Source organism: Mastacembelus armatus, chromosome 23 (assembly GCF_900324485.2).
Source record: "Mastacembelus armatus chromosome 23, fMasArm1.2, whole genome shotgun sequence".
Classification (NCBI taxonomy): domain Eukaryota; kingdom Metazoa; phylum Chordata; class Actinopteri; order Synbranchiformes; family Mastacembelidae; genus Mastacembelus; species Mastacembelus armatus.
Genome location: NC_046655.1, coordinates 12,101,092 through 12,125,077, shown reverse-complemented (window position 1 = coordinate 12,125,077; position 23,986 = coordinate 12,101,092). Strand labels below are relative to the sequence as shown.

Genomic DNA, 23,986 nt, shown 5'->3' with positions numbered 1-23,986 from the left:
TTGTCTCTAGGATCATGCCGTACCTGTTTTATTCAACTCTTAGACTTGTTTCCCTGTAATACTCTCACTTAACTCTTAATAACATGTTTCTGGCTTGTATCTACTGTATATTCCATTTGTATTTACTGAAATTCTATATTTCACTATTCAGTAAAAAAAACTAATGCTTTGTCTCTTCTAACTGTACTAATACTAGTTTATCTTCTGTCCATTTCAGTGATCTATCACTAATTGATTGGTCTAGGTTGTTACTTCCCCTTCTATAGGAATGGTATCTTCCAGTCTCTCCATGTGCATGAAAAGTGACAAGCATGGTTCCCCCTATTTCTTCCTAATGGGCCACTCTAAAGACACGGTTTGTGACCATGCGACTGTTTTTCTCTTGAGTTATCCCTGGCTTTCTGTGCTGTGGTTTGTTTGTTTTGTTATAACCACCTGTTTGAGATGCACTTAGCTTAGTGCATAACTTAGCTCAACCTGATTTATAACCATCGATATCCCACATGATTGATGATTTGTGTAATAATCAACAAAAAAATCAGTCCAAGATGCAGGAAGTTGCAAAATTAGTGAACATAACTCCCCCCCTGCCCAAAGATAATTCAGCAAGCATCAGCTACCTACACGCCCACAAATACAGCAAAATGAGCGTTCACTCTGAGTCAGCCAGAGGTGACGAGCATGAAATATTACAGCAAATTATTTACCCAGTGAAGTCTTAGTGCAGCATGAATTGAGCCTAGAAGGGGACATTTATTTGTGTGACACCGCAGGTAATAAAACAGCAATGCGTCACTCACTCCTGTGGCTTCTGCATCAGCACAACACTCACTTTTACACATCCTCCCACTCAAGAGAAAGCCATTTTAGGGGAACACCAGGGCACTAAAGCCCTCAGTCAAACCCATGCATCAGCATTTGGCCTTGGTCGTCACCCTACAGCCCTTAAACACAGGAAATAGAGGCTGATGTTGCTTGGCCATGCTGGCCCTTTTCTGCCAGACCCCCTATAGTCAGGGATTTAATCTGTGCCTGTGGAGGCCTTTTCTAATGCTTGCCTAGTGGGGGTTCTACAGCTGTGAAATATACACGCAGGGAGACTCATCAAGACGTGGTCCATCATTAGAGGTCTGCCCTTGTGATCTGAGTTCTCTGAGTTCCCCTGCTCCCTAAAAATGAAATGCAGCATCATAACCCACATATTCTGTTCTGTGTGGGCTTGATTCAGCATTTCAACACTCACAGTTTACAGGCACTCTATCTGCATATTGGAAGGTTATGCAAATCATCTACAGTGATTAATTTGGCTATTTAAAAGATAAGCATATCAGTGTTCAAAGCAGCAGGTTATTTTTGTTTCAGGCTCTTATGTTGTGCTTTTTAAGAACAGCCAAATAAAAATGAGCAGAAAAACTATAAGCATGAAAAAATAGAGTTGTGCATGTGCATGAATATTTTTGTATGCAGGCTGTGTGTGGCATTGTGTACATGTTGTGCTTCTGTGTAGCATATAATCCACACTCCTGAGAAATACACTCTGCACTGACTGGCTTTAAAAAACACAGGACTTTGGCAACTTATATCAAAAGAAAACTAGAGAAATGTGACATTCAATAAATTATCAGATGCAATCTCAGAGAAGCCTGTGTCTGCTCCATTCTTCATTTAAAAATAAAAATACATACTTTTTTAAGTCTGTATGATGTTTCTATTTGTAATATCTCAGTTAATTAAACTCGTAGTCTTTCCATTCAAAATTCTGTCAATAAAAAAGGCTGCACAAAATAAATAATAGTTTTAATTGATGCCACAAGAAAATTGCTGCAACACAGGCCAAAATAACGACATATAAGCAGACCAGAGCTTCAGCTGAGCTTACTACATTCTCACAGTATGAGGTAACCACAGCTTTACACATATTAGCACATACACACACCACAGGCTCTTTGAGCATAATGTCAGTCATGGTACCAGGCATATTGTACAAGACTGATGTTCCAGTGTAGCTACTTAGAAATGATTGGCCACTCTCCTCTTTCTTCCTCTTAGTCTTGAATTTAATATGCTTCAGAGTTGGATGAGATTCTCCTTATAATTGGGCCTCATGGTGTTAGTGTAGCCAGCCTAGCCTCTGCCCCCTGCCTAGCCCACTGAAAATGACTGATGGCCGAGGGACCAGGACTCATCGGTGCAGAAGCAGAAGCTAACTGTCCATGAGAGTGGAGAGTGGTGAAGGAGCACACTGTAGATTCACCACAGCTGCTATACTGGATGCAAACTTCTCTGGAGAGAGGCACTCCACCCTTGAGGTTTTCACTCTCACTAAAGCATCACACTATTGGGCACATCATCCATTTCATTAAACCTGTTTTCGATTTTCCGCCAAGGTTTTAGATTGGCTGAGGCTTTAAAAGAGAGCTACGGGAGGCAGATTGATGTTGTCTAAAACTAGACTCACCCTGTGACGCGTTTGGAAGTAGGTTGTAGTGCTGCTCTTATATTTACTTTAATGCATTTAGCTTGTAGAATAGGAATGATTGCTGTGATGATTGTTTTTCTTTTGATTTAGTGTTTGGCTGTGCAGTGGCATGCAAGCTCTTAAGCAGAGTGTGTGTGTTTGTGTGGTTTTCATATTACTGACTGTGTGTATGTGTTCCAGACAATGCCACCCCATGGGATGCTCACCCTTCAGCCTCCCCAAGCCTGTCGGAAGTAGCCCCTCCCATCGACAGCCTTTCCATGTCATCGCCTTCATCTCATCTTGGCACAGCCCCCGACCCATCTCACCTGCCGCCTCTGGACGTCCCTCGAGACCCGGTGGCACGAGACAGCAGGACAGAGCGTTCAAAGAGCCCCCAGAAGGCCGAGCTGCTAAACCCCGAGCCAATCAGCCAGGGGAGGCGAGCGGCTACAACCGGTGGTAGCGGTAGAGCTAAGAAAGAGGGTGGCAGGGCCACCCACAAGGGGCACAGAGTGCAGCCCACTACTGAGGGTGAAGGGGGCAAGGAGGGGCACAGTGGGGAGTCCAAACCTCCCAGGAGCACCAGAGGGAGGTCCAAAGAGAGAAATATGGGGGACAACAGAGAACCCACCCACTCTCCCAGCACCTCCAAGCTCCCACACACCAATGGGAACAGCAGGGAAGATGTGGAGCGTTACAACAGCGTGCAGCAGCAGGTGGAGCTGGAGCACAGCAAACCCAGGCCTTGGGAACTGGACCGGAGCCTGGGAGAGAATCGGTCGAGCCTGCCCAACAAGAGCACCAGCAGTGGTAGTACAATGGGGAGGAAGGTCACGGTCTCTCCTGGGCCTTGGAAGATTCCCGGATCAGACAAGCTGCCCAGCACACTGCGCACAGGAACGTCCACGTTGAGCAGATAACACCCCGGCTCTAGCAGAATACAGTGACCACACTCATCTGAACTAAACCACCCCATCCAGATGAACCTTCCATCTTCCTGTGCTCCTGTATCCCCACCCTCGATCCAGTTCTCCCATGGACAACAGAGTAAAAACCAAGGGGGGCAGGGTGATCTGGACCACATGTTTTAAGAGTTTTATTTATGATACTGTACTCTAAATTATTTTGAGAAATATTTTACACCCACCACCTTAAGAACTGGAAAATCATTCACTTTTTGAAAATATGGAAGAGTAAGTGGAATGTGTTGGTTGCATTTAAGGGGGGGAATCATTTCAAGGGTGCAAACTTTGAAGAACTCTATTGTGAGTTCTCCTCGAGCAGAAGGGGGACAATCGGTTACTGTTGGATCTTTTTATATATCTACACATTGGAGTCTATTTTATGAAATGGAATGTTAAAAAGAAAGTTTGCCTGTTTTTGACGAGAGCGAATGGAACAAAGAGTGACCGCAGAGATGAAATCTACTCAACAGAACTTTGCCTTAACAGAGACTGTACAGGCCTGAATCTGTCTTGAATTATCTATCAGATGATCATAGACATAGATATATTATAATGAATATGAATATGTGGGGATCATTTTGTAAATAAGATCATCTTTTAGTGAACAGAACCTTATAGTGGAGCCAATGGAAATTCTAGTCCATGATTTGATGAGCAAAGTGGTGCAGCATGGACCAGAACTTTCAGAACACCAACTGAGATCTCCCCCTTTCACCACTCTCCCGTTCAGTCCTGTGACTCCAGTTTGTTGTCTCAACAGGCCCGCTGCCATTGACTGCACCATCTATCTGTGCGCCAATCATCGTGAGTTCAGAGGGTGCAGCATGTCAATCTATTTCTCTCATTTCTGTGCTTAATAAGGAAAGCAGTCCGTGAGGGTGGGATCCAGCTGGACGCTTAAGGAAGGGGCTCGCATTATACCGACCGAGGGGCAGAGTGCCTTAGACTTGACAGAGAGGTTGGCTTTTAAGTCAAACGGTCCAATCCAAAACACTTTAGAGGGTTTAAAACTGGCTGCTATACAACACCAAAATCACAGATATAAATAATAAACTGTATTATTTCAGATAAAAGTGTGATATTATGGAATTTATGCTTTATTTCAACAGCTTATGTATGAAAATGATTCCACTATCAGATATAGATGGTCCTTATTTGTGCAAATGAGTTATTCTGGTTCATGATACTTTTCAGGACTGATTTTCTTGATGAGATCTGACACTAGTAATTTTTACAAAGAATCACTTGTATCAGATCTTGTAATCAAAATGCCAGTACATGGTGGAACTTTGGACCCAGACCAAACTGAATTTGTAAAACATGATATTTAGTTACCAACACGTCTGTAGCCTGAATGAATGCCCTGGATTTGAAGATGAAGCATTTCTGTCATTTCCAGACCAGACCTGAATTAGATTTTATCTGCAGCTCATGTTGTTAAACACAATATCTCCATGCCAAAGCTCCAGCGAGCTACGAGACAACGAACATTTTTCTACTTTATTCAGAGAGAAAGATTATTATTAATGTTTCTACACCTATCATGCTTTCATTCTTACATGGCACATTTGCAGATTACAATGATAACGGTCAGGGTTACTACTCAAAATCCTCATTTTTGAAATAATGGGTCTTGAGTATCATTGAATGGAGCAGCTGGAGTGTAAACCATGGAGCTGCTAACATTACAGAGTAAAGAAGCTAGTCAGATATGCTAATAACTGCAGCTGAGAGTAGAGCAGGTAAACACAGCTAAATCCTTTCAAACTCTTAATACCAAGTATTAATGTTACTGCAGCCCCATGCACACTGCACCGACATGGTAATAACTCAAAGCCTGACAGGCCTGCTGTGCCTAGCTGCTAAGCTCTGATTAAATGACTCGGAGATGGTTTAGAGAACAGTCATTTCTGGGATATAAAAATCTTTCCTAGCATCTGTATCTTCTTCAGAGACGTGAGTTCCCAGTCAGAATTCCTGACATCCAAATTCAACATTTACCATAAAAAAACCACAGTCTCTGCTGAGAGAAGTGCAAACAGTATTTAAGAGCAAGGTGAGACATGTCATTATGTTTGCCATTGTAATTTGTAAATACACAAATAATATGCTGACTGACTTTTTTAAGCACAATCTCACACAGAAGGTTTGAATATGAAATATTATCATGTTGGAGAAAATCATCAGACAAACATCTCGGCCCTTCAGTCATTTTAAATCCTTTGCAGGGTCAACGTCACAAAACAAGCCCCAAACCTAAATTTTAGCTCTAACTGACTAAAGGTAGCAAATGCTGCCTGTATTTTGTATCATCATGCCCGTTTCAGTGGACTGCTCCTTTATGTTGTGACTTCTGTTCAAAATGGAAACAAAAATATGTGTGTACTTTCTTTTTGCTCAGCCTTTGCACAACTCACTGCTTTCCACGTCTGAGCTGTCTCCATTGAGCCAAATTGTAAGCAGTTTTCTACGGAAAGCAAAAGAACAAAAAAAAGGATACCTAGAGGTGTGTTTGCAGACTGTGTTGAACTAAGGACACACGCAGCACCATAAAATCCCCAGCATCCAAGCAGCTCAGTATCACTGTGTAGTGTTAGCAGTGTGTAGACTCTGAACAAATATCTCTATAAACATGACTCAGTGTACTATTGATGGTCACAAAGACTGTAACTGCAGCAACTATTTTTTATGAAATGCAACACTATGGATATATTACTTTTACAGAAATCTTGTTTACCTGTATGATATTCTGAAACTGTCAAAATAAAGAAAATCTTGACACAACATAAAAGAGTCCCTTAGGATATTCTGCTGTATGATGTGTTATGGTTGTTTTTATAATCAGGTTTTATTTAACAGTATATCTTTATAAGCAACATATGAGCACCTTAAAACACAATTAATGTTATATAGCTAATATAACTATTATATTAGTTCAGCTGTAAACTGTTCAAACTCAAGATGCACTTGCAAAGTTTCTTGCTGAATGTTTCCGATTCATCTTGCTGCTTTTATCACCAGATGGAATAAATCAGTATCTATAATTCGTAGAATGAATATTTCATAGACAATACATAAAAGCATTTAAAATCCCATCTGTTATTACCATATTAATTATACACATATTTTAGTAGCCGTAAAGTTCTTTTGTGAGCAGCCTCATTCAAATGTTTGCAGTGATGTAGTGTTTTCGTTTCACCACATGGAGGCATCTGAGACCCCCTTGTGTGCCGATTTTCCATATCTCCACTAGAGGCCAGTGTCAGACCAGACATATATTTTTATGCCACTTGATTTCATAATTGTTGAACTTACATAAAGTTATTATTCAAACATTTCCTCCTATAAAAGATTTTACAAGCTGATGTAATTTTATGTTTTCATAACTACAGAATACTACTTATATTAACGCATACACCAGCAGAAATGCTCAGATGAATAATTATCTCTTCTAATAGCTCTCAAATTGATGTTTGCATGATTTTCACCAGTGTACACATACTTCCTCGTGTTTGGATTGTGGTTTTTACACCTACATCCTGTTAAAATACACATTAAAAAACATATATAAACACCTCTATCATTCATTTAAGACTAGATTTGACATCTCAGCATATGTTACATTTGATTTAACATGCCCTACATGTGAAATATTCTACATAATAATAAGGTGAATGAGGTCTGTGCATCATGCACATAGAAAATAAACACAGCAAAACAGGAGCAGGACGACAAACTCTCCTGCAGAGGCTGCGCTGATCAGGGCTTCAGGTTGACAGCTGGAAGCTACTGGCTGGTGCCTGTATTCTCCACAGGAGTAAATCAATCCAAAGCTCTACTCGTGTCTCCGCTGGGACCACGGCAGGCTTAGGGCTTAACAGACTGCTCTGCTCTTTTTGAATAGACAGCAAGGACATTAGAGTTCAAGAACCACCTTTGTTGTGTTTATTTACTGGCACCCAAAAGTAATCACTTGAATTTTATAGATGAATAAATAATCAGGAAGTCTGTAAACTCACAGTAGTGCTGCATTTGAATAATGAAAACCATGGAATAAAATAGGTTTATAGGTTCAAACTTCAGTTGCACAAATGACTGATGGCTCACATCTCTGGATCTAGGTAGCGTCTGACAGAACCACACACTGGAGGAATTTTATGGCTCATGGGTCATCATTTGTTTCAAATATGCCTTATGTAATTAGTAACTGCATGGTGATTTAAGATCCGTACGCTTTCTGTGTCCAGTGGTGTCAGATCGTCTTATCTGGCAGAGACACAAGGTTGGACAGTGACATGAGTTGTTATTTCTAATCATGCTGAGTCTTAGGTGTGTATGTGTAAGACAATTGGAGCCAACAGCAGGAGCCTAAACAGCCTCCTGAGATGAAAACATTTATTCCATCAGGGGTGTTCTGACTCAACATCATGTGTTCAGATCAAATATAGCATTGAATAAGACGTCTCTGATGACTCTGAGCATCACTGAGAAACCTGATTTTTCCTCATCACACACACAAATCTAACTGACAGTAGACATGACTCAGATTTTCACAGCAGTGTTTGATAGATTGCTGTACCTCCTCCGCCAACATCTCTGGTGTTCTCCATCAGTGAAGCGTTTCATCCTGTAGCATCTCGACACTAAACATGTTGCCTTTAAAATAACTGCAGTGCAGAGACAGCACAAAGCACCAATGAGTTAAACTTTCAAGAAGACCTGCACAAAAAAAGCTTTAACAGCATCTCCAGTGATCAAGGGTTTCCGTATTTAGGTCTCAGATTGTCTCACTTTAGCCTGGAGCAACTCAATTGATGCTTTTATCTGAGGTGAGTCAGGAACTGTTTTGCTGCATAAAAGCACATTTTCTTTATCACACTGTCATCTCATTTGCACTGTTTTATGCGGGAAGCCAGAGAAGCTGGGTGGGTTTACAAAACAGGAAAGGTCTGCTCCCTTGTCACTTGCTGGCCAGATTGTTCAGTAGTTGCAGCAAAATAATCAGCTCATTTAGGAAAAACTGAAAGTCCTGAGCGTGCACAGTTTCACTTTACAGTAATCCTGTAAGACTTTTTAACATTCTGCAGCATTTCTGTGTAAAATTAAATAATGCATAGTGTTTCTGTCATGACTTGCTGTTATTATTGCATTATGCAGTTATTATTGCATTATGAAATCAGCAAAAAAAAATTGCAGCCTGAGTTGTGGTGACATGTTTGTAAATGCTTCTGAGGAAAACGTACTTTTATGGTACAACAAATGTTCCATCAGGAGGTCTACCTGGAGAAGAGGCCGAGGGTTGTCCTGTTCCTGCATGCCTTTTGTTTAAAAAAGAAAAACTGTCCTGTTAGAGCACACTCAGCAACAGGAAATCCACAAACTATGATGTTTGTGGGCTTTTAATACACCGTTTGCATTTCCTTTCAACTGGGGGGAGCTACCAGGCTACTCTTCAGTACAGTGTGAAGAGTCGTCTGTTTTGTTGTTTTTATTATTTATGGGTTATTTGCCCATAACCACAATCAAGTCACTTTCGAGTTTTTACACACCGGTTCAGGTGTACGAATAATCGCCCAAAACTATACAATCTTTGCAATGTCAGCTGTTCAAACAGGTGGATTTCAGAGATATTTTGTGTTGATATTGGTGTCTGACATATGCCGAATGTAATAATGTATTACATATATAATAAAGAGTCTGCTTTCCACTTTCAACGTACAAAAGTCTCTAGGTTTTTAGCAAACCGCCTAAACTTTACAGATTTTTGCATGAAGTTTGGCGATGCGCTGGTTCTGCCCAGGACTGAACGGAGTGTACCACCGGGACAAGGGGGAGGTGTTACGGACGGGATGACACGCCCTGCCCGCTCAGTCTCTTGTATTTGTGTAACAGTCTGCCTCGCTGCTTTAGTCTGTAGACAGACGGGCAGTCGGCAGGACCGAGCCGGTCTTTTTCCCCGGTGGAAGTGAGCTATCCCAGCAGCCAGAGCCCAGGGGCGGCCGGTGGGAGGAGGCAGACAGTCCGCAACTGCCGCACCGCACCGCACATCCTCTTTGACAGCCACGAGAGGAAGGAGCCACCCGCACCAACCGATGTCTATGGTAGGGAGCGTTTTATTTCTTCTGCTTTAAAAACGTGGGTGTTTGGTGTAACGGGAATTGATCGTGGGCTTTTGGGAAGCTGTGATCTGTCGTGGCACGCCGGCTCCGGAGCATCTTTCATCGGCTTTTGTCGGTATGTGTGGTCGCAGGCGCGGGAGTGAGCATCACCACGCCGGGGCTGAGAAGCACACCCAGCTGGTTAACCCGGAGAGGCTTTATGCGGCTTCGTTTATCGCTATTTCGTTTGCGTCTAAACGAGGAAGCTGAGGAAGAAGAGGGCACGTAGTTAGCACGAAGCTGTAGCCGCCTCCGAAAGCAGGGCGGCGGGTAGCGGGGCAGCTCGAGCCGCAGTCACCGTGGAGCCGCTGCGGCGAGTTAGCCACCGTTAGCGGCCGGTGCACGGGAAGTAGCACCGGGGCCGGCAAAAGAAAAGCATTAGTCACATGGAAATGTGTTAAACTGGAGTTAAATCTACATCTGCCCCTTTACATTAACCACCTGTTACAGTCCACAGGAAAGTGAAAGTGTTTCTGAAGGTGTGTCGAGGAAAATGAATTAAAATGGTCCTTTAAACTGGCTAATTAAAAGTGACTGGAGAGGACTGGAGGCTTTCAACACGTTTTGCTTATTGATACGTTTGTGATCAACACTTCATCAATATTAAATATTAGTTTTACACAGTGATAAAAACTTTCTCTTAAAAGTTAATTTCAGAATATGAAATGGTTAAATATATACTTCTCATTCAAACAAGTGTTTCATATTGTTTTTCATATTTATATATTGTTTGTTTCAATAATCATTTAAGGTGAATTTTAAACAAACTGTCAAATGATTTCAGTTTTCAGCCTCTCAGATGTCAGAATTTTCAGTCTTTGTTTTACAGTCTTGTGAATTCCATATCTGTTGGCTGGTCAGTCTGGTCTCTGGACATTTTTAAAGTATCTTCTGATGTTTTTTTTTTTTTTTTTAAGACCAGCAACATGAGGAAATCACTGGCAACCGTTATGTAAAAATTGTACCTATTCCTTCCTTCCTTCACTTTTTTGGTCTTTTATTTAGAAAGGTATAAAGGGAAGTGCTGTTGCAGGTTTCTGTGTTGACTCTGTTGATTTGAGACTCAGCCCGGATTAGTTAAAAACCTTTTATTTGGTCAGTGTTTTCTGACTGTCTCGGACATAAAGGACTGTGTGTGCAAAGACCTGTGTTATTGTTAGAAGCTGAAGTCCAGAAAAAGGTGCCTCTTGGTTTTTCTGTGTGTTTTCCTGTTTGCCATGTGCGGATGAGCCGTGTCTTCTCCCAGCTGATGAGGTGCTGTTCAGGTCAGAGATGACAGCAAGCACAGCTGACTCTCCTCCTCATGACTGGATTGTGTGTGTTTTGCTTTTGTTTGTGGTGACTTAGAAGCAAATGTGTTAGCAGCACACGCCTAAGAAGATCTGTGATGTTCCAGAGAAGAGCGCCGCTTCTGTTATCTATCACACCTGTTACAGTCAAAGGTGTGTCACATGATGGGTCACATGAGGTCATAAAGGCCTGGATGGGCCTGCTCTCCACTCCTGTGTGCATCATCATGAGAGGCTGAGCTGTTTTGCCTTTACACACTGTCTGAATTAGTAGATGAAAAAGGCAACTGGTTAACCTTTACAAATGCCAAACATCTGATGGCCCCAGCTTCTCAAATGTGAGCGTTTGTTGCTTGTCTTGGTCTAGTAAACTAAAATAAAATGTTGAATTCTGTCTCAGCAAACAAGACCTTAGGTGTCACCTCGTGCTGTGGGATATTTTTTTGCCCTTTCTCTTAATTTCCATGTAATAAATTAGGGAAAAAAGCAGATAACTTTGCAGCTCCATGTGCAAGGTCATTATGTCCGTCCATCTCATGAGAGCATGTGCCACCAGAGTTCTTAAATTTTATCCATGTAAAAGTTTTTATGTTCTCTGATTTTTAACTTGTGGGGAAAATGTGCCCAAACCCTAAAATAGTCCAAACAGAATAGTTCAGAATAGTTTGAACCTATATTTACTTGCTTTGTGTCTATTTTTGTGGTTGTTTTCACTCTTTTTAATCCCTGGGTGTCTGTTTGTAGTGTTTATCTCTTTGTAGTTGTATTGCATCCATTTTTTTTTCCCTCAGAATTTTGTTCTTGTTCGTAGACGTTTCCCTTCATGGTTCTCCTCCAGGGCCCCCTAACCCTTTTTGGCCCCTGGGCCTGCGCCCAGTTGGCCACCTTAGTAATCCATACATGCTTGTCACTTAGACAGCTGTAAGGCCAAATGAGAATAGTCTCCTGAACTGATTCTAAATCAGGATGACTAAAATAGCTCTAATTATCAGTGTGCCGTGACCTATATCTTTCTCTCAGATAAGTGCGCACATGTTGGTGAATGTGTGCTCATTTACGACTATACCCGCATTAAGTATTACAAGATATAGTGAGAAAGTAGTTTATCCTAACCTAGCTTCATGTGGGTGGGTGTTCTGCTGGTGGTAAGGTGTTTTCTGAGATGTTCAAAGTTGGTGCTGTTTTGTAGTTCTACTGGTTAAGGCAGATTTAAACAGTCTTTGTCCACCGGGTCCACCTGGCTTGTTTATGAGTGTGCAGCCTCTGGTCCTGTTCTCTATTAATCTGTCTGCAAACCCCACTTCTTTCATTATGTCCCTTTCCCTGCTGTCCTCTATAACACACATGCTTCCTCATTTCCCTTCTGTCTCCTGTTGCAGCTCTCCATAAATCTTTAAATGCTAAGTGGATGTGTTTCTGCTTCTGCCCCAGCATACTAGTACTGTACAGAGGCATGATGGGAAAGCAACGTGGAAGCAGTTTGATCCTTTCGTGTGTGTGTGTGTGTGTGTGTGTGTGTGTGTGTGTGCAGTTTAAGGTTGTGATATAGAGACTTGGTCTGGGGTGAGGGGTGACCGAGTGCTTCCTCTTCAGCTGCTGCAAGGGTGTAAATCTCTGTCATTGGTGTTGTCGGTGAGCACGTGTGCTTTAACATTCATTCATTCGCTTTTGTTGACTGTGATGTTATGTGCAGTTCATCATATGTACATCTCAGTTTGGATGCTTTAGCAAATGCTGCGTAAAATCCTTGCACTGATTTGTCTCCTCACGACTGTTCATGTATAACTTCTGTGTGGCCGTAAATCGCACAGAAGCCTGCTAGTTTCGATTTTGCATCAAACTGAAGAAGCTCCCAGAGGATTTTAATCCATATGTTTTCCCAGCCACTAGCTTAACATCATCAGCTTGAAAGGTTAAGGTCACACATCAACGTTTTTATAAAGAAAAGCAGTCAGAAGAGCATGTTTTTAACTTCATCACATCTGCCTTCATATTACCTGCGTGGTCTTGCAGGGAGTCTTGCAACGAGCAGGCAGTTGTTAGAAACTGTCGTCTTGGCTACTTGAATCTGTAGTTGAGGTCATTGCTGCTTCTCCAGAGACATGATACTGCAGGTCATACAGCTTCTTCTAAGATTATGCATTTCTAAAACTTCATGCATCTCGGCTGCATGCAGGTAAAGCCGTACTGTGATATCAGGGCTGTATTTTTTTCTTAATGCGTGTGAAGTGGCTGCAAGTGAGTCACCTGTTGATTAATGGACCCTCCCAGACTGAGGTGCAAAGTTGGGATCAGATAACTTTCACACTGATGCTTTTTTTTTGTTTTGTTTGTTTTGTTTTTTTTTAAGCTCTGCTTGTTCTCCAAAACAACTATTTGCACATAGTCTTGGAGCTGCATAATCATACAGTCCTGGGACAGACTGTGGGTGTGTCTGTGTCCTGTTAACACAATGACTTGAACAATTAGAAATTGTATCCCACACACAGGACTGCCCTATTGAGGAACTTATCTCGTTGCATTTCAAAGCACTTTGCTTGAAAAAAAACCATTGTGTGTTTTAATCCTGGTAAATTATATCTTTACTTCTGTGTGACCGATTTTCTTTTAAATCCAGGTAAAGTGATGAGTGATAAACCTGACAAGTGATTCTTCTGTCCTGTAACCTGATACAAGGGGTAGCTGTTTATCTTAAACTGATACACTTTTGTTTGTTTTGGTTTTTTTTTTAAGTCAGCTTGTACAGGATGTAACCTGAAGCTTTTGGTTTTACTGTAAAACAGTTTGAGAAAGTCGAAATGTTGACGGTTGCTCTTGCTGTTACGGGATCTGTTACTGAGGCTTGGAAAATATTAAACCAAGAATTTATTGGCTTCATTATCAAGTTTTAATTGTGAGCTTGACAGGCTGTTTAACCTGACTGACAGCCATGTTATTGTGTTTAGCTGCTGCATTCTCAAACTATGTCTCTTAATATTCTCTCCACTCCTGGTCGGTGCTTATTTTTAGGGGAGGCACAAGGATTCGTCTTCAGGGCTGATTTGCACTGAGTTTTGTCTGAGACCATGTTAGCGATGCTTGCTGACCATAACGTCCTCCCACGTTAGTCTTTTCTTTCCCTGCTACCTGAGAATAAATATCTAATGGCGTTTCCTCTTGCTCTCCTGCTGATTAGTCGAACAGAAACAAGAGCACAGGAGCTTATTGTGATTGGATCCTCCACAGAGGCAGCACAGTGCATCAGCGTATTGACCGGGTGCAGAGGAGATAAAGGCTGCCACTCCCCGGGCTCCTTTGAAGTGAACCATGAAGCCGTATGTTAAAGTCAGAATGCAGACTGATCAGAGTAAATGACCCTGTTTAACTGGTATTTAACAAAGTGGCTGCCTGCCCCTGTGTGTTTACTCTGCACATCGATACTATTATTTTTTGCTTTTAGGTTGATATGGTACTGAGAGAATTAGTGAAAAAAAAACAAAAAAACAGTTGGTATATCAGTGGAAATCAAGATAACAGATAATTGATTGTTGGTAGCTCAGGCAAATATACGTAATTGTATCGCAGATTCAGTGACTCTGCATGAAGTTATACCTGTAAGTGACACCACTTCTCACTAGCATAGCAGCAGCATTTCTTTAAATCACCCCCCCCCCCCCCCCCATCACCAGCAGGCAACCAAAGCTGATTGTGTTCCTTCTTCCCTGAAACACAGAGACAGATATTGTATGCCATGTTGGCATGTTTCGAAAGGTTGCTCATCTTATCTAGGCGGACGTTCGTCATATGCTTCAGATAGTCTAGCAACTCTGCTGGAATCAGTTTTATTAGCCAATATGTCTGTGTTAGCCTGAGCAATGTGGGCTATTTTAGGTGGGTCTCCCCATGTTGCCTTCGCCAAATGGTGTGGTGTTGAAATCCTGTTGCATTTACTGTATCCCAATCCATCCACTGGCAGCATAAATCTGAATTCATCTGTGGATGTTCATGGCTCTTGTGGTCAAAACTGTATGTGGTTCTGTGATGTGTCTTTCACTCTGGCTCTAATCAAACACCTCACCAACCCATGCCAGACCTCCCGTCATTAATTATAAACTTGGGTGGCAGCAACACAAGACGAACCGAGTATGTGTTTAAAGTACTGCGTTACTCTTAGTATTGTGTGTTCACTGTAATCCATCTTTGCACCAGATATCTGATTAAGTCCCTTGGTCACAGATATTGGTTTCCCTGCAAGCTACTAATGTTGTGTTGCTCAAAAGGACGGACAAGCCACTTGTTAAATACAAGATGGTGCGTAGCTGTAACATGTGATCAAGGCTTCAGTTTTTACACTAATGCATAGTTGTTTGTGTACAGACTGCACAGCTTGGTCTGAGAGCATAGCTTCCTGTTCAAACATGTTATATGGAGCAGTGAAGGCAGCATCGAGGAGTAGTTCACTGAGCCTCTGTGATCCTGATCCATGCTTCTTTCCACATTAGGAAAATGAGGCTGCAGGATAAGTGACAGGGCAGCTGTGTCCTGTGCCCCAGTCTGCTTCAGTGATAAGGGCTTGTAACTGCCTCACCAATTAAGGTCTGTTCTGTCATCACTGCATGTCTGTGTATGTGTCAGGCTGCTGAAAGCGAGGGCCTTATGTCAGCCATTGTGATAATAGCTGCCTCAGATGAATCATGAAAGACCACTGGACTCTGCCGCTGAGGTTTGTGTGGGTATTTTATAGCATCCGAGCTCATACCAGGTGAAAATCAAGCAACTCCAAGGTTGTGTCCTAAAACACTTTTTTAAAACATTTTTTTAAAATAAACTGAGTCTTGTATTGCTTGTTTTCTCCAATATACAGTCTCAGAGGAATAACAAAGCCATTAAATCTTTACATTTGAGCAGTTAGAGCCAGTGAATCTGACATTGAATAAAGCCAGTGGTTAATCAGACCTCTGTCTATTGTCTTACCTGATTTAGCTTTAGTTGACTCAGACATATTAACTTAAAGGAAACTTAATGCACTTTTTATTTAAGGAAATTCTTGCTTTATTGCACATCAGTTATGTTATGATAATCCTGTTCATTTGGTGTGTTTTTAACATACAGGCAAGTGTGAAAAGGGGCAGTCCACAGGATGTTATTTGTATTTCTGCTGAAATCAGACTAAAAACTAAACTAAATTATCTGCCACTTGATCTCTAATTACTGCTAAGGTGTGTGTGTATGTATAGAGCTGGTTTTGTTACTTTAAAGAGGAGTGTGTGTCTGTGGGGTTCGGGATGGTCACGCTGTGCAGGTTCATGACCTGCTGTTGTTGCTGATGCACTCGCGGTACGATTGTCAGTCTGGGTCTGGGCCAGGTGTAAACTGACTCTGCAGCACTGACAGGCTCTGTCACTTGGAGACAGCTGGTGTAATTACAGAGCCTGTCTGCCATCAGATATAATGTAGACAATGCACTGATCCACTTGTATGTGGACAGAAATGATCTGTTGGCTTTTGCACCCAAGCCCAGTTTCCCTTGGCCAGATATTTGATAGTGAGCGATGACCTTCATGTGTAGATTTGAAACTGGCTTGTGGTTTTAAAAAATTGACACTGCTTAAATCCTTGATGCCCATGGCTACTATAATTAATTTTTTCAGAGGCAGCTAAAGGCTAATCTAATTAGAATTAAGTGCAAGAGAAGACCTGCTGGTTTTTGTGCGCTAATGCAGTCTTGGGTAAGAGCCCTTGAAAGTGCTGTGCAATTACGTGGGTTTGTGTGAGGGGCAATGTCACAACATCATGCTGGAGTGGGGGGGGGGCTCATGTTTAAGTGATTATTCATCATGGAGTCAGTGTATGACTGTTTTCTGTTGAAGGGAAAGACGACAGGGTTGGACTAGTGTTTGTGAAAAGGCTTGGTTTACTGTGTTAAACTGCTTGACCACTGACTGTGCAGTTATAACACTCATAATTGGGCACAACAGGCTCTTTCCCCTCTGTTAGCACAGCCACAGCCACTGTGCTAACAGTTAAGACTAATGATGTTGGGAGTTCATGCTCCTGCAAATGTATGAAGCCTTAAAGTGAAAAACCTGTAACCCTCTTAGTCGTCAGCGCAAGCACTTCATTACAAACCATATTGTGTTTTATTGTTAGGAGACCTCCAGCAGCTGCAGTAAGGAGGAAGTCAGGTGATGTAATATAAAAAGCATGAGCCTTTACATAAGGAGGAGGTCGGGATGGAGGAGTGAGGTCTTTGACATTGCAGGCCATTGTTTGTTTATCAGGAGTCGACTAATGCCTGGCCTAAAAATGAGAAACCTACTTTGTACTCTGTCCGAAGTCAAGAACCTTTTTTTAATGTAAAAGCCAAAAGCTTGATGGATATGTCAATATCAAAGGGTTGTAGGACTTGGTGTTTGACTAGAAACAAACTTTAATTACTTCCTTAAGTGCTAATTATAACATAGTCACTTAGCTTTTTTTTCCCTTTAAGCAAATCCTTATGAATCTAATCTTAACATCAGGCCACACCCCGCCCTGTTCCGCTCCTCGTGAGTAAAGAGGAACACAGACCCACTCATTTCCTTTCCACTCAAGATTGTACAGACGCAAGAACAAGAAAAGGTTTTTTAAAAAATGGCTTTTTGAGCACAGATGAAACTAGCCACGTTATTTTGGGGAGGAGTCTTAATGTTAGATTAAGACTAGAAACACGTGGGTCATGTCTGTACCTGCAGATGTTGGACATGCTGGTTCCTGTGGGTGATGGTTTGCATTCATGGAGTCTCCTGGATGAGATGAGGCCTGTTTCACCCTTTTAAACGCTTCTGTCTTGTGACATGAGTTTACCACTTGTGGGCCTGGTCTTTTCAGTCCTGTGTTGGCACTGGGATGTAAAACAACTGCCCACAGTGATAGTACACTTAACTGAGCTTTTCAGTTTTTGTTTTTGTTTTTTTTAAATGCTGTTGGTGCTGTTATTTAGAGAGAAAGGATTGACTTTTTCCCCTTTCTGTTGCTTGGCACTGGCATTCAGGTTGACTAATGCTGCCTTAATTATTGGCTGCATTTTGCTCTATTTTTCCCACACTCCCCTCCTGCCTCTGTTGGTTTTTGTCCCTTTTATAATGGCTGGAGCCTGTGTGCAGCTGTAGAGCTTGATTTTTGCCCGCGTCTTTAGCAGCACTCAGCTGGTCTATAATGGGGTGTGTGTGTGTATGTGTGTGTATGTGTGTGTATGTGTGTGTATGTGTGTGTATGTGTGTGTATGTGTGTGTGTGGTGTGTGTGGTGTGTGTGGTGTGTGTGGTGTGTGTGGTGTGTGTGGTGTGTGTGGTGTGTGTGAGTGAGTGAGGAAAGGCCTGAGGCAGCAGAAGGACTGCAGAGCCGCAGCTTGAAACAGCCCGCCTCTGACAAACAGCATGCACCTCCTGGGGAGAGGATCTTTGAGGAAAAATGCAGAAAAACCCTCAGTCTGAAGGAAGGGAAACATGAAATGAGGCCTGAGTGCAGCAGCTTTAACCGTGGACAAAAGTAAACCTGAGCTGTATTCTTATACCTCAAGCATCTCCTAACTATTTTTGCAGTGACCCTCAGTGACTTTGTACATGGCGCTCTACTTTGTCAAGATGCCATCAGAACCTGTGAAGTTGATCGTCATTGCTGCCCGCTATTTTGATTTTTCCTTGCAGGCTCTAAAAAGGAAGCTGCCTTATTCACCAGTGATGAGACAACAAGGTTAATGCTGGCAGACATTGTCTGAGCTTTACTCTGCTTGTCCTTGAAAGTCTGCTGCTGAAAGAATTTACCAAATAAAAAGAGTAAACAGAAATAAAATGTGTTGGTTGTGTCATGAAGTGGAACTGTGCACGTCAGGATACTGTAGTGTCTGCTGTGGTCCTGTTTACTCCAGGCCCCTCTTTTCTTCTTCCTGACATTTGAAATTCTCAGCATGACTCCCTACTGGAGAGGAGTCTGTAAAATTTAACGGTTTCATATAGTGAAATGTTGATTGTGCAATTTCCTATCCCGGCATTCATTTTATGAGCCCTCTGATTAATCAACTGACACACCCCTGGTTTAAGCTTACCAAAGATTAAGACTTAGGCTGCATTCACTAGGTGTGGGTACCCAAGGATAGAGCTGTTTAAATTGGACATATTACTAACCAATGTTTTTACACAATCATATGCATTGACACTTGCAGCCCTAATTCTCAATTTAAAAGTGTCTGTGCCAAGTCCAGGTCTCAAGAGAGTACTGAAAAGTTTGACATGGTACCCAACCTTATATTTAAAAAAAAAAAAAAAAAAGTAAACGGAGTGTGTTCTCTGATGTGAGTGTCAGTCCTGTTTCCAGCTTGGCTTATAGCAGAGTGAGAAGCAGGAGGGGAGGTTGTTTAATCTTAGAAGAATGTGGTTTGCGTGTGTGTGTGTGTGTGCATATCCCAGATTCAGGATGCTCACTTTTCCAGCTGCAGCAACATTTCCATTGTCAAGCATTAATCTGCAGTGACTTCAGCTCCTCTGGCCTTGTCCTCTTTCCACAGGGAATCTCTGAAGCACCGAGCTGGAATGTCACGGGCATCAGCCCAGACTGTGGCTTTTTGTGTGTGTCACATAGAGAATAGTAGAAATTTCTTGTCGGTACATTATACATCCAGGGAAAGTGATAGATTTAATTGGTGGAGGTGTAAGGCAGTCTGGGTTTTGTTTTCAGCTTGGATTCTTTGCGTGAATCCCTGGCTTCAGTTCCTGTGATGCCTTTTTTCCTCTGCAAACCAGGGGAAAAATACCTCACACACACACACACACACACGTCTTTCTGTGTGTGTGTGTGTGTGTGTGATTTTAATAATGCATGCGCAGACGGTAGAATGGGAGGCAAACAAGTAAATACAAGATTGTTTTGTTATCTGGGCCATGTTTGGCTCAGGAGGATTTGGTTTCTGTCTTTGGGCAGACATGCTGGGAATCTGAGGCCCAGGAGAGAGGATGAAACAAAGTGTGTTTGTGTGTTGGGAGGGGCATCTTGCATCATCAGTCTGAATCACTTAAAGTGCTGATCAAGCATCAGCCTTGATGAATTGTTGTGCTATTGTTGCTAATGCAGCTAGGTATTCCTTCAGCCCTGTGTCTTTACCAGATACTTTACATTGGACAGGGGTGCACAGGCTGTAACTGCTGCCCTGCTCCTGTGACTGGTTGGCACCTTCCTCTTCTCTGGACCAGGGACAGGAAGGTGTGAGCAGGCCGGTGATGTATACACGCATCATTGTTGTGGTTACAATCAAACAACATTGGCAGTGTAGTTGTGAGCTTTTGGCCGACACACCCAACACTGTGCTTTGATCAGAGCCACATAGCTGCAGCCTGTCTCATGTGCACCTGCTTATTCAGACACAACACAGCTGCAGGCATATGACTGCTTACATGGCGGTCAGTTATATGTGGTTATTGTCTGAAGAGAATAGGGGCAAAGTCTGAAAGTCAGTGTTTGATGCTATGTTGTAAATCAAACCAAACCTAAATCTGCAGTGTCAATGTTCATGCATGTGTAAAACCACATGGTTAAAGATGAGCTTCTATGAAAATGCCAATGCTGGTCTTGATGTAGTTTTATAACCACAGACCTAAGTGGTTTGTTAGTATCACAAGTTTGCTTTTTATCGTTACATAAATAGAACCGTGAATGATATTTTATGCATTGTGGAAACCTGGCTTTGTACCACAGAAACCAGAACCATAAATGTTTCAAACTTAAATGTAATTACACCATCTGGTGCAGTGTCTTAATTCTGCATGTTCAGTTTCAAATGTGAAATATATTTCTTTAACACGTGGCAACAACCACCATAGTTTTCCATAATTGTAGAAGCTGAGGCTGAGTACATGAGGCTTTCCTGCCTCCCAGGTCCAGTCATGATGAGCACCCTATGCACTTGTTTCTGCTTAGAAAAAGCTGCTGTATTCTAGTCTCTTCAGGATTTATAAGGGTCTACTACTGAGCTACAGTGATGTGGAGAACATTAGTTAGAATTGGCCTTACAAGCTTATAAACAATGGCAGCATGAGACTGAGTTGTTCCTAAATTATCCAGAGCTATATGTTTACTTGTTGCTCAGGTTTTCTGATTGGATAAAACAAGGCATTTGGATGACTCACTGGACTCTGGTACATTTTTCCACCATTTTCTAGTGGCTTGTAGAGCAGCTGATTAAATAGCACATTAATCATTCATAAAAATAATCATCCCTAATTGTCACAAGGCTTATTAGTCAGCGAAAAGTGGTGAGGTATGTGAGAAATACATTAAATAATTCATCAGCAGCACCTCTTTTAGCCAAAGAAATGTCTTTTCACTAGGGAGAGTCAAAAAGTCTCATACAGATATCTCGCAACTCTCCACATGGCCAGGTACCACAGGGGGCAAAGTGGAAACCATATGTTTTTGTAACCGACTACAGATGTCCCAGGCTTTAGTGCAGTCTTCATCAGTGGAAATGCAGTTGGGGAAAATGAAAATGCTCAGTATAAGAGCCAACTGTTGCTTCTGTTGTTTCAGTCGGTGCGGTTCACAGACTCTGGCAGAAGGGTCGGTATGACTAGTGGCCAAGTCCTGTGAATGTAAGTAGCCACATCAGCCTCTATCTGGTGCTTTCACTTTAATCAGGACCATGTAGGACCTGGCTGCCTGCCACTGCTAAAGCAGCAGATACAGCTCCTGATTTACTATATCAAGTTGCCTCAAATAAGCAGACACAGTCCATTACAGCACTGCCGTCAGAGCATTGATCACTCCAATTAAGTTGCTGTAGAATAAGGGTGGACATCCAGAAACATATTGAATCATCAAAAAATTATATCAAGGGCAAGCATGGGTCACTTGATCAAATGTGTGTCTTTGCAGGGCAAGGCAGGTGTTCAAGCCTTCTTCATTACTATGACTAAATGATTAGATTGTTGTGTAAATGTTGAGTTCCAGCTAATGTTGGCTTAGATCTGTCACACTGTAAATCTCAGTGTGCACAGGTAATCTAGAGTCAACAAGACAAGCCTCAAGCTGAAAAACTCCCCTTACATTCAACTTAGAGTTTGTGGAATGAGAGCGATTGCACAAGCTAAATTTACCTTTTTTTTTTTTTTTTTTTTGGCTTGTTTAAAAAAAATAATTGGGATTTTTTTTGTTGAGTATTTCTGTTTGCAGCGGTATGGATGTGACAATTCCAATAAAAAACAATCCTGGTTAGTTTATAATAAAAATGTTAGCTCCCTTAAATTTCAATGAATGTCCTCTGTCAGCTGTCACAGGTGCCAAAATACACAAAAGCTGAAATCAGACTTCCCATAAACGTTACCCTCCCTATACATCCCTGTATGAATATTCATATAATTTGCATACCAGGTGCATGTTTCCTCTAACATGTTGAAGCTTCAGAACAGATAACACAACTGATACACATGTAAATTTACAGAAAGGTTTTTTCCCTTCCACAATGCGTCAGCTGATTAACTCATTCATGCATAACTTTGCTGTTCTTGTTACCCTGTCATCACCGATTCAGTTTGGTTTGGTTTTGGCTTTTCCCTGCACTGCTGTGTTAAACACAAGCTCCACAAGTACCTGCTGCTGCAGTGTTTAAAGTTTGTGGCTGCCAGCCCTCATGTTCATATCCTCCCCTTCCTCTGCAGGAGCTGTCTGACAGCCAGGACCTTGACAGGTTAGAAGAGCAGGGAGAAGAAGGAACGACCCGACTGACGGACATCTGCAGTGGCACAGAAAGTAGCAGCATGGCGTCCGTTGCAGAATACTACGCTGGCAAGAGTGTACTGATAACAGGAGCTACAGGCTTCATGGGAAAAGTGCTGGTGGAGAAGCTGCTGCGTTCGTGCCCTGAGGTCAAAGCACTCTACATCCTGGTCAGACCCAAGGCCGGGCAGTCCATGCAGCAGAGGGTCAGCGACATGATGAAGTGCAAGGTAAGAGCAAAATGTGCTCTGACTTTAGATGATGATATGCTCTGTGCATATGAGCAGAAAGAGGCAACTTTAATTGTAAGATTTAGTGGATTTGATCAAAGAGTTGATCAAATCAGAGTCTGAGGAGGCTTCTGTTTCAAGTTCATGTCAGTTGAAGTGTCAAACATCAATGCATTGTTATATAGAGAAGAACTAGGGGGAATAGCATGAATAGCTATAGATCTGGGCTAAGGAGTGTAAACACATTTCACTTTGTCATTCTTCGCCCTTGTTCTGCTCCCTGAATCAGGGTGATCTTGATAAACTTGGACATGTTTGTAGTTCTACATGTTCTGCCATCTTTTCCGTCGTTTGAACGGGTTGTGCTGCCAGTGAGCTGTCAAGATACTTTAATTAATATGTTAAAGCAGCATCAAGAGACAGTGGTTGAGTGCATGCTTTGATTAAATAATTATGGCCACACCTCTCAGGCCATTATACCTGGTGATGTTCAGTGTAGTTGGATGTTTTGTCTGATAGGCTATTCATTCAAATGACCATTCAAATCCTGGGTTGTTCAAATGGCAAGTATGTTTACAGAGCAATAGAAATTTGCCTGTGAATTAAAGTGGCAGCTGCGGTTGCCATGGTAACGTGGACTTAATGACCCCAAAGAAGTCCAATAGTTCATCTTTGTGCTTTGGTGGAGGCTTAGAGTCAGAGAGCAGCATGATGAGTCTGATGCTGGAAGGTTAACTGAACTGGGAGGATTCACTGAATATTTCTGGTGTTTGAGCATGAGGAGGAAGCAAGTGATGGAGACGGGGAGGTTTGAGGACAGAGGAGGTGAGGGAAGGTCAGATCAGAGAAATCTAGAAAGGAGAGGAGCTGGAGGGGAGAGAGAAGTAAGGGGGCTGGGGATGAGCTCTGTCTGCAGCGTGGTGTCGGCTGTATCAGGCGAGCACCAAAGCATGACTCAACAAATACCTCCAAACTGGGTTAGGTTTAATGAGGACCTAAGCATTGACACTGGGTGTGTATTGATGTGCTCAAACAGCTGCTTCATGTTGGTACTGATGCTGTGTTTAGGGTTTTTTTTTTTTTTTTTTTTTTTTTTTTTTGAGGGGGGGGCTTCAGTTGAGAAAGAAAATGACTCTGCTTTTTTCTGTCTCCGTCTAATA

The 23,986-nt window shown here is 42.1% G+C and overlaps 2 protein-coding genes across 10 annotated transcripts in view; both read left to right on the top strand.

Moving 5' to 3' along the window:
• The window catches only part of magi2a (membrane associated guanylate kinase, WW and PDZ domain containing 2a), a 155,641-nt gene extending 149,452 nt beyond the window's left edge, over nt 1–6,189 (top strand). For 3 of the 9 annotated variants that reach the window (XM_026326475.2, XM_026326474.2, XM_026326473.2), the window contains exon 22: nt 2,660–6,189. In XM_026326475.2, coding sequence (XP_026182260.1) covers nt 2,660–3,381 — 722 coding nt within the window. In that variant the 3' untranslated portion in view covers nt 3,382–6,189. Of the gene's footprint in view, nt 1–244; nt 356–2,659 lie in introns of all 9 variants that reach the window. The other 6 variants (XM_026326476.2, XM_026326478.1, XM_026326477.1 and 3 more) reach the window with 3 other exon arrangements.
• A 3,103-nt stretch (nt 6,190–9,292) lies between these two features.
• Nucleotides 9,293–23,986, top strand: part of LOC113142193 (fatty acyl-CoA reductase 1) — a 34,580-nt gene continuing 19,886 nt past the window's right edge. Inside the window, exons 1-2 of the mRNA XM_026327079.2 lie at nt 9,293–9,527; nt 22,539–22,826. Coding sequence (XP_026182864.1) covers nt 9,519–9,527; nt 22,539–22,826 — 297 coding nt within the window. The 5' untranslated portion in view covers nt 9,293–9,518. The remainder of the gene's footprint in view (nt 9,528–22,538; nt 22,827–23,986) is intronic.